The sequence below is a fragment of the Athene noctua genome, chromosome 24, assembly GCF_965140245.1.
Source record: "Athene noctua chromosome 24, bAthNoc1.hap1.1, whole genome shotgun sequence".
NCBI classification, from domain to species: Eukaryota; Metazoa; Chordata; class Aves; order Strigiformes; family Strigidae; genus Athene; species Athene noctua.
The window spans coordinates 5,125,215-5,135,749 of NC_134060.1; the positions used below are offsets into that span (position 1 = coordinate 5,125,215).

Consider the following 10,535-nt stretch of genomic DNA (forward strand, 5'->3'; position numbering starts at 1 on the left):
TCCCACCCCACCCGTGGGTGCCAGTGGGGTCACCTGCTCTGAGGGAGCCCGGGGACATCAGCCTGGGAGGAGGGAGGGATGTTCCCAGGGGTTAGTGATCCCGTTGGACCGGCTGTTGATCAGAGGCTCCACACGCTGCTTTTCCCTGTGGAAATGCCCACAGACAAGGGGTGCTTGGTGGGTGCCAGCTGCACCCCGAGCTCACATTGGCCATCGCAGGGACGGGGGCTGAAACTGCTGCGTGTAGGGGAAGATCTGCGTCTCCCAAGCCCCCTCCTGCCTTCCTCCTCCTCCTCCCATCTTGCAGCCCCTGCCCCAGCTCACCTGGAGGCTGCAGCACCCCGGGGACACCCCGATGCTGTGGGGTGAGCACCCACACAGCCCACAGCAGCAAAGCCAGAGCCCAGTCCAGGGGGTGGGAGGAGACAGAGGTACAGGTGGGGGGAATTTTAACCCCGGGGGAGAGCAGCCAGGCCTGACCCCCATTGCAGGCGGGCCAGGACCCTCCCCAGGGAGCAGGATCCGGCCCAGCTGTGCTGCAGCCACGGGGCTCTGCAGCTGAGCCGGCCGGCGGGTCGCATCTGCTCCGGGGCCAAAGGGAAACCGCAGCATTAATCCAAGGGAAAGGCATTTGTGCTCCCAACACCCCTTCCCCAGGGTGCTACCCCCGTTCCTGCACCCTCCGTCAGCCCCGGGGGGTGTCCAGGCCAGGCAGGGCGGTGCAGTATAGATGCCACCTGGGCTCAGAGCAGTGCTAGAGCCAGGGCAGCTGCAGCCCAGAAACTCCCCTTCTCTTGGGGGGGGGGGTATCCCGGGGGAGCAGCACCACCCCTTCCACCCCAAGAGAAGCTCAAATCCAGCCGTAGGGTACCAGGCAGCCTTTTTAAAATTTTTTCCTCCAAGGCAGAGTGGAAACCCCTGGAAAAAGCATCTTTTCCCCCCTCCCAGGGCTCCAGCTCCACCTCCAGATGGTCCCCGGGGCTCAGCAGCGTCTTCACTCCTTCCATATCAGATAAGCAGAGCAGCACCCAAAATAGCTGGCAGACACCTCAGCCGGGAGACAAGCAGCCTAGGGTTAATTCCTCCCATACCTGAGCTGACATTTCAAAAGCTATTAAACAATTAATGAGATTCCTACCGTAACCCTAGAAGTTACAATCGGTTTGGGGGCTCCCACCCCCAGGGTGCTGCTTTCCCACCCATGGGTGCACTCCGGCTCCCTCCACCCCAGGGATGGAGGAAAAAACAAAACAGAAAACCCAAAGCCACATTCAAAACGACCTGGTTTTTTTTTTATTATGTAAAAATGGTAACTTTTATAAAAAGTTTATAAAGCAAGTACAAGGCATGTTCGCAGAAATTCACCTTCCTGCACAAAAGGTACAAAACGTTATACTCTAGTATAGAGCTCCACAATACACGAGGCCGCGGCCCCAGAGAGTTTGGTTCATACTCGAGGATGTCCCCCCCCTCCCCAAAACCCCCTAATCCCCTCCCCCCCCCTTCCCATCCCATTAAACACCTTTTAAAAAAGGACTCGCTGCTATAATCCAAAAATATACAGACAACCGCCTCTTCACCAGTCTATCAGTAAAAGTATCTCGGTTAGGTTCGGGTCCAAAGTCCTGCTAAAGCCGGGATGCTGCGCTCCGGGAGGGTGTGTGGGGGGATGCTGGCGGTGGAGGGATGGGGGGGCTCGGGACCAGCCGCTCCCCGCCTGCGGTGCCCGGGCCCGGGGGAGGCGATGCCGGGGCCGGTAGGTCGCAGACAGCCCGGCGCCACGGAGGAAGCTGCTATTTACCTCCGGCTGATAACGAACCAGGAACCGACACTCGCTGCCTGTTTGCTAATTGGCACCGGGAGGAGAGAGAAGAAAAGGGGGGGAGGAGAGAGGGGAAAAAAAAGAATTAGTGTTGTGGTAACGCCGGGTTTGGGGGAAAGGGGGATTTGGGGGCGCCCGAAGGGGCTCGCGGTGGTGCAGGTTCCCCGGGGATGATGATGGTGCTGGAGGGGTGGGGGGCGACTGGGGTGGGGAGGGGGGGTTGGGGGGGCCGCTCACCTGATGGAGGAGCCGTTAGTGACACAAACTTCTCTCGTCTTTGGAGCAGAGTTCAGAAGCGAGTTCGGCCGCCTGCGGAAAGCGGGGACAAGGCTCAGGGACACCCCGGCGGTGGGGAGGGTGTCTCCATCTCTCTCCCCCCTCCCCACCGCATCAGGACAACCCCCCCCCCGCCCCTCCCCAAAGCATCCAGGCCCGTGCATCACCCTCAGCCCGACATACCCCACGCCCCCACCATATCACCCCCCCCAGCCCAAAGCAGCCCTTACCTTGAGGGAGAGCAGGGTGGCCTCAGAGGAGGGGTCGCGGCCCTTGGCCCCCTCCTCCAGCACGATCTGGAGGTCGAAGATGTAGTCGATGACGTGCTGGAGGATCTCCACCTGGCTCACCTTGGTGCCTTGCGGGATGCCCGGCACCAGCTCCCGCAGTTTGGAGTAACAGTCGTTCATATCGTAGAGCAAGTTCATGGGCTCCTCCAGGGCCGGGCTCTTGTTGCTGCTGGCCCGGGCGATGCCCAGGCTCTGCTCCGAGAGGCAGCACACGGCCTCGTAGCAGCTCCGCACAGACCGCACCGGGCTGATGGCTTTCATGGTGGGGCTACCGCTCGCCTGGGGGCTGCGGGACGCGGGGCAGGAGCGGGGAGAAGACGAGGAGGATGATGCCTGGTCGCGTCGGCTGGGGCTCTGCTGCGACCTCCGAGCAGCGCGACCACCAAAGTTTGGACCAAGCAGCCCCGGGACCCCCGAGCCCTGACAGCGCCGACCCCTCGGAGCTCGCCGCCGCTCTGGGGAGGGGGGCAGCCCCACGCCGCCCTTTATATAGGCAGCGCGGCGGGGCCCCGCCCCTGCATGTCAATGAGGCAGGAGCCCCACCCCCTTTATGTAAATGAACCCTAAATCCCACCCTTGCATCTCAATGAAGCGAGAGACACCACCCCCCGTACCCCCCCACCCCCCCAAAAAATGACCCTTGGTGGCCGCGGTGGCCCCACGGGGGGGGACACACACACACAGAGGACCACGCAGGTTTCCCCCCCCCATGGCCAGACCCCAAACCCACCCCCGCGGCGGGGGGATCCCTCCCTAAACCCCTTGGACACCCCAACCGCAGCCCCCCAAAGTGCCCCCCCCAATCCCAGTGAATTCACCCCCCCTATTTTTAAGCAGGAATAGGTTTCTTTCTCCCCCCCCCCCCCCCCCTGTTTTTACCGGGCGATCTCGTAAGGAAATTAGTGCCGCCCTGTTCCTCAATCCGCTTCTCATCTGACCTCCAGACTTTCTGGCGTCAGGAATTATCTTGTGACCAGCAGAAAAAAATTAATTGCGGTAAAACTGAGGTTACGATGGAGAAACCAGATTTAGGTCAGCGACTGCGAGAGGCCTGGAGGATTTTTTTTATTTTTTTTTTTGGGGGGGTGTGTTTTTTTGGAGAGGAGGGAGAGGAGATTTATAGGCAAGGGGGTTATTTCAGTAGAAATGACGGGGGGGGGGGGAGATGAAGGCAACCCCCCCTTTTCGATCATCGCTGCCTTAAAAAGCCCCAAACCGGGGCGATGTGAGGTCCCGGTGCCCACGGGTGTCACCGCAGCGGGTGGCGGTGGCACATGGAGAGGTTCCGGGGGGGGGTCCCGCAACACCCAGGTTGTGAATCCCTTGTTAAAATCAAAGGGCAATGCCCCCCTCCCAATCTTGTTTTGGGGGAATTTCCACAGGTTTTGGATATGGGGGGTGAGTGCAGGAAGGGGATGTTACAGCTGAGAGGGTGGGGGGCACCCTGGGACCCTGCTCGGCCCGGGGGTCCCGGCTAATGGGGGGTGCAGAGGGGGGGGGCAGAGGCACCTGGACCGAATTACGCCTGCCCACAGCAGCAATTTATTCCAGATCTGCCCAAATCCCAGTTCACTGGTGCTGGGTTTTGTTTCCCCCCTTTGCAACCCCCCCCCCACATTCCGGGGGTTTGGGGGCCACAGCCACTCTCCCTGCTTCTCCCCCAGCCCAGAACCCACTCTCTGTCCCCCCAAAACCCCCTCAAATCAGTATCCAGCCATTTTTTGAGTTGGATTTTTTTTTTTTGTCTTTTCCTTCCCCCCCCCCCCCCCAACCTCCCGCCCCCCCCTCCCCGAGTTTCCTGGGAAATCGCCTCCGTTTGAAGGGTGGCAGTTTGGGAAGAGCCATAATTACCCTCATTAACCTGCTCAGGGGTAAAGCGGCAACAAGGAGAATTCCCCCCCCCCTTTCTTAAAAATAAAGAAGTAATATTTTTTTTTAAATTAAAAATGAGAAAATAAAAAGTGAAAATGAAAAAATAAAAATAACCTAAAAATAAAAATAGATAAAAATAGACAAAAATATAAAAATAAATAAAAAGAATAAAAAAATATTTTTAAAACGGCAAAACTTTAAAAAACTATTTTCAAACTTTCAAATGCTTTTTACCCGGTTCCCCCCCCCCCAAAAAAAAAAAAACACAAAAAAACCAAAACAACCCACCGGTGTACATCCAGCCATCTCCACCAACCCCTCTTATTCCCATGCTCAGCCCCCCCCTCCCTCCACTCACCGCCCCCCATTTCCCAAGGGGGGCGGCGGCGGCGCGGGGCGGCAGGGGGGGGGGGGAGAGCTGAACGGCGGCTCCAGGAGGATGAAGGGGGGGTGGGGGGGGGAAGCTTTTGTTTGCAGGGGGGTTTTGTTGGCGGCGGTTCCCACAGGCCCTGCCTGGGCGGCGGGACCCGCTGCCTTTGCCCAGCTGTGGCCCGGGCCCTCCAGCTGTGTTGATCTAACTCCCGGCCCCAGACAGCCTGGCGCCAGCCCTGTGCACGTCATGCATTCACACAGGGATGCGTGGCCAAGGCAACCTTCCCCCCCCCTCCTCCTCCTCCTCCATATCGCCCCCCCACACCCCGCCACCGCCACGGCCACACCGCCCAGCCCCGCCGCTTCCAAATTTCTTGGGGGTACCCCCGGCGCGCGAGCAAGAGGGGAGCGCAGGGATGTTTCTCGCCTCTCATCACCCCAGTTTTAGGGCATCTCTTTGCGGGGGGAGGGGGGCTGTGGGGGTGTCTGTGTGTGGTCAAAATGGGGGTCTCATGCTTTTGGGGTGAGCGCCGCTGGCGGTTCTGGGGTTGGGGTGTCCTCGCGCTGCGGCTTGGGGTGGGGGGGACACACGGATTTCTTGGCACGGAGGAGGGAAAAGGGGGGAGGAAGGGAGCGCGAGTGCTCCGGCGTGCGATGATTTCATGGTGAAAAGGGCCCACACTGGGTGTTTTATTAAAAGAAAAACTAAAAAAAAAATAAAAGAGGAGCAAGAGCTAGGCTTTACCCGGCTCAGCGGGTCCCCCAAAACGATGCAGAGCTTCCCCATATCCCCCCGGGGGGGGGGTGTGACGGTGTGTCCCCCCCCCTTACAGCTTGGCCGTCGCTCCCCGCAACCTTTCCCCCTTTCCTGGGGACGGGTCGTTAATCCCACGGGATTTGTCCACGCTGCAAATAACTGTGGAGGTCCCTGCGGCTTGCCACGCTTCGGGGGGGTGGGGGTCTTCATAAGCAGCTGCCCCCGCCCCCCCCCCCTTCCAAAATCCACCCCTCGGGCTTGGGTTTGGTTTGATATATTTATTTTTTTTTCCTTAAATAAGTCGGTACAGGTGGCAGGATGTGAAGGACGTAAAGCGCAGTGGAAAGGGCCGGATTCAGCCCGGCTGCTGCAGGGCAGGGAGGGCGAGCGTGGGGGTCCCGGTATTCCCGGGGGGACAGCGCCGGCATTTTTTGGGGGGAATTTCTTGTGTTTTGGAAGCCGGAGGCTTCCTGGAAGCGTTGGCTGCAGGGAAGGGATTTGGACGGGAGAGGGGAGGAACGGAGACGTGGCAGAGCGCCCAAGGCAGCTACAAAGGGAAGGGCTCTTCCCCAGGGGTCATCTGGATTCGCTTTCGGGGTAGGGCTGGGGTATAAATCCCGTCTCCCTGGGATCTTCCGAGACCCTCGGGATCTTTTCGGAGCTGGGGGGACCCGGCTGGCTGCGCTCCGGCTCAGCACAACGTGGGAGCTTAGAGCGGCTGCTTTAATTCAACGAGTTTTGGAGACGATTTGAGCCCAGCCTGGGCACCCCCACGGCACGGCGCGGCGCGGCAGCGATCCGAGGGGGTTTCGGTGCTGGAGAAGAAATCCAGATGGATGCTCAAGGGGAAAAAGGGATTCTGGCTTCTCAACCAGGCTCTGAAATCTCCTTCCCACCTCGTCCCCAGGGCCGTAGCCAGCGCAGGGAGGCAGCTCCGTGCCACGCTGGGCCGTGCCACGCGGTGAGGTTTGGTAGCCGTGCTCCGCCCCGGGGTGCCGGCTCTCCCTGCGCCCCTGTTCGCGCCAGGGCCGAGTGCTCCCGGATGGGCATCGGGTCCAGGACGGGCAGGAACGGGCATCGCAGCCCCATGCCAGCTGTCGGTGACGCGGAGGACGTGCCGAAAGGCCCTGGTGACGTTTCACAACCTCGGGCTCCCTTGGGGTCCCCGTGGCCGCAGTGACAGCCCTGTCCTGGGTGATGATGTCCCAGATTTTGGGGTGTTTGGGAATTGGAGCTGCCAGACTTGGATGGATGTCCATCAGTGACACGAGGCTGACAGCAGCCCCCCGGGAAGGAGCCCGGCCCCAGCCTTGGCCCGTGCCTCAGTTTACCCCTTCGCCCACCCCAGGGGACGCTGCGAGAGCCAGACAGCGCCAGAGGCTCTGGGCCGGGCCACGCACAGGGATGGATGTGCAGGGAATTGGTGCGGGAAAACTGGGGGGGACTGAGGAGGGGCACTGCTGGGAGGGGGCACCCAAAATGGGGCAGTGAGCCCCACTCCTCCCCGACCCCTGTCACTAGGAGACCGGATCTGGCCCCAGGGAATGTGCAGCTGTTTGTGCAGGGGATTAGTCCCGGGGCCCCCCCTCGGCACCGGTGCCTGAGGCAGGGACTGAGCATCCCATCCCGCAGTCACTTAGGGTGAGCCCGGCTGGACTGAGCCTGCAGGCAGCACCCAGCACTGCAGGCTAAAGGGCACTCCCTGCTGGTTATCATTAGGGGCCAGAGTGAACACATGAAGGCATTACCTTGTTCTAGAGCACCCAGGGGAGGGAGAGGCACAACACACATCCCTCTGGTGAGGGCCCATGACCCCAGCCTTGGCCAGCTGCCCAGCCTGAGCAGTAGCCAGCAGCTGTGCCTCGGTTTCCCCCGATTCCCTCCTCCCCTCCAAGCCCAGCCAGGAGCAGGGTCGTGGCTCCAGCTCCGTCCCCTGCAGCACCGGCAGGGCCAGAGCGAACAGCGGCTTCCTCCGGGGAAGCAAAGCTGCTTCTCCAGGGCAAACCCTGGGCCCCCCCAGCCCCCCGGAAAGGAGAGGCCAGGAGACTTGGAGCATCCCCGAGTGGTACCTGGCCACGGGGAGGGGCGGGTGGGAGCAGCAGGGCTGGGGGTCCCGCAGGCCTGGGGGGTGTCGGGCGGGCGGCAGCGGCCGTTCCCAGCGCCGGGATTCCCCGCAGCTGCTTCCTGCCGCCCTATCTCACGGGCACATCTGGGGGAGCCGGGAGCAGCCGCCCCCCCCCGGCGCTTCCTGCGCTGCCCCCCCCGGCCCCAGCTGCCGTTCTCACGGCCTCCCCCCAGGGCTGGCCAGAGCCCCCCGCTTCCCCCCCACCCTGATGCCCACCCTAGGCCTGACACTGCAGTAGACCCCCATGTCCCATTTGCACCCCTGGGGTGTCTTATTGTCCGTCCCCCCCCCCACCTCCCCGACCCTTTTGGGGCATCCTCAGTGCTATGGGGAGGCTAGAGCATCACACCCCCACGTTACCCCAATGGGGCCAAGGCTGACCGTGGGGTAAGGATGGCTTGTGCCATGTGATCCCCCCTCCCCAGGCCTGAGGGGGGGGGGGGGCGGTGTCCATGTGTAGATGTGGGTGTCCCTGGCAGGGTGGGTGCCACAATTTGGTGCTCAGCCCCCCCCCTCCCCGCTGTTGCATCCATCATTTCCCCTGCAAAAGGAGGAGGAGGATGGGGCCGGGGGGGGGCCGGGTGAAGGCCGCAGGTGTGAGCATCCCTCCTCACAGCCTCCCCCCCCCCCCCCCCCCCCCGCTGCAGGTGTGGGGACACTGGGGTGACTCAGAGGAGCCCGGGCCCCGCTGCCACCGCTGCCGCCGGGGTGGCAAGCAAAGCGCCTCCCGCCTCCCACGATATCCTCCCGGGGCCGGGGTGCGGTGGCGGGGGGGGGGGGCAGCGAGCAACCAAAGCCGGCACTGCCTTCACCACAGCACCCCCCACTCCCCCCCCCAAGGTGGGGTGCTCCAGCCCTGGGCTGGTCTGGAGAGGGGAAACTGAGGCACGAGGAAGTGGGAGCCCAACCTGGGTTTCATGGGGGTGGGCAGGTTCCAGGAGGGGTTCTGCAGCGCCCTCCCCCAAATTCCCTCCCTTTCTCAGCCCCTAAATTCCTCCCCCCGAGTCCTGCCCCGCTGCAGGATGTGGCTTTGCCAGGCTGCCTCGTTACACCCAGAGAGACCGTTACAACTCATCACACCCCCCACCCTGCGCTGCCCAGCCCCAGATCACACCATCCCAGCAACACCCCCCCCCCAAAAAAAAAAAAACAACCTGACCCCAGCACCCTAAAAACCCCCAGATCCTCCCTAAAAAACCAACACGAGCCCCCGGCCCAGCCACCCATCCCTGGCCCAGCCCGAAAGCCACGTCCCACGGCATCGCGCAGAAGAACCCCCACCCCACGGAAAAACACGGGGGGGGCGGGGGAGGGAAGATGCTTTATCTTGGCCCCCATCGGCCCCTAATAAGGCAGCTTTATTTTTAGCGAAGGTGAAAGCCAGAGCAACCAGCTCAAGAGCTTTTTCCACTCACATCTGCATTTGTACAATTTGGGTTTCCTGTCGCGGTTTCGGCGCTTTTCAAACCTGCCTGAATTGTTATTTTGTTCGCTGGGGCGAAGAGCCCTGCAGATACCTCCCCCCCCGGTATAAATAACGCGTGAGCATCCTCTCCCCGAGCTCCCCGCTCATCCGGCCCCCACGCCCCCCCGCTCCGGTCACCCCGCTTTCTGGGAATGGGATCCCAGCATCCCCGCGGGATTTGGAAGCTGGTGGAGGTTTGGGGCTGGACCACTTCTTCCCAGCCTCGGGGGGGGGGGGGGGGCAGCTGCTTTTCAGACCCCGAGTGGGGAAACTGAGGCAGGGATGGGGGTCAGTGCTGGGGTTTGGGGATGGGAAGCCTCAACTTGCTTCCCTCCCCCCCAGGGGTACTTGGATTGTGCTGGGTTTAAGCAGGAGGTGAAATGTGTCCTGGGGGGGCAAAGGCGGGGGTTGAGCGTTGTTCCCTCCCTCTGCGGGGAACCCACCCCCATGGGGATGGGCTGAGACCTGCCCAACTCATTGCAGCTGTGCCAGGGGACGGCACAGGCGCTTAGGGGGGGGGACACACCAGCTGGGTGTCCCCCCGAGCCGGGACCGTGACCCCCTCCCCACTTCCTCTGACACAGAGTTTCCATCCGCCCGGAGCAGGTGCCAGGTGAGGGGCAGTGGGGGGGGGACACACACACAGGAGCAGGCCCCCCCCATCTTCTCTCCTCAAACTACATCCCTGCAGGGCCTCATCCAGGAGAGAGGGGCCACGGGGCTTGTGTCCCCCCCTGCTGGTACATCCCAGTACCCCCCCAACCCTACTGGAGCAGTGGGAGCCCCGCTTTGTTCTCTGGGGGGACACCTCCACACAGCCCCCCTAAAATCCAGCCTGACCCGCAGGGCCTGTCCCTACTGCAGGGATGGGTCCCCCTGTGCCCCCCCCCCCAGCTGGCTCAGCCCCAATAGACATCAGAGAATCCAACATCACCCCGTCCTCCCGGGGGGCTCCAGCGCTCCTGACCCCGTCCTGCACCCCGAATAAATAAACCAAGGAAACAAATCCCGGGGGGGGGTGGTGGGGTGGGTGATGGAGGGAGAGCTTGGGGGGCGCTGGAGCAGCGGCCGGTGGGTGAGGATGGGGACACAGGGACAGGATGGGGACACAGAGACATGTTGGGGACACAGACAGGGGCAGGATGGGGACACAGGGACACGTCGGGGACACACAGAGGGGCAGGATGGGGACACAGGGACATGTTGGGGACACACAGAAGGGCAGGATGGGGACACAGGGACACATTGGGGACAAACACAGGGGCAGGATGGGGACACACACAGGGGCAGGATGGGGACACAGGGGCAGGATGGGGACACAGGGACACGTCGGGGACACACACAGGGGCAGGATGGGGACACAGGGACATGCTGGGGACACACAGAGGGGCAGGATGGGGACACAGGGACATGCTGGGGACACACACAGGGGCAGGATGGGGAACAGGGGCAGGATGGGGACACAGGGACACGTTGGGGACACACACAGGGGCAGGATGGGGAACAGGGGCAGGATGGGGACACAGGGACACGTTGGGGACACACACAGGGGCAGG

At 62.1% G+C, this 10,535-nt stretch overlaps 1 protein-coding gene across 1 annotated transcript; it reads right to left on the minus strand.

The window, feature by feature from the left end:
* Window positions 1-1,266: 1,266 nt before the first annotated feature.
* On the minus strand, window positions 1,267-2,892 carry ID3 (inhibitor of DNA binding 3). The gene is made up of 3 exons (XM_074926087.1): window positions 2,329-2,892; window positions 2,060-2,131; window positions 1,267-1,846 (listed from the first exon to the last, which is right to left on the minus strand). Exons 1-2 carry the CDS (start codon window positions 2,647-2,649, stop codon window positions 2,075-2,077), a joined length of 378 nt encoding a protein of 125 aa, XP_074782188.1. The 5' UTR covers window positions 2,650-2,892; the 3' UTR covers window positions 1,267-1,846; window positions 2,060-2,074.
* Between the last annotated feature and the right edge of the window lie 7,643 nt (window positions 2,893-10,535).

What these genes read in the sequence shown, in the direction of transcription:
- ID3 (XM_074926087.1), bottom strand. Translation starts at nt 2,649, where the DNA reads ATGAAAGCCATCAGCCCGGTGCGGTCTGTGCGGAGCTGCTACGAGGCC. An exon ending in CCACCCTGCTCTCCCTCAAG is followed by an intron (nt 2,132 to 2,328) that starts GTAAGGGCTGCT and finishes CGCTTTCCGCAG; the next exon opens with GCGGCCGAACTCGCTTCTGA.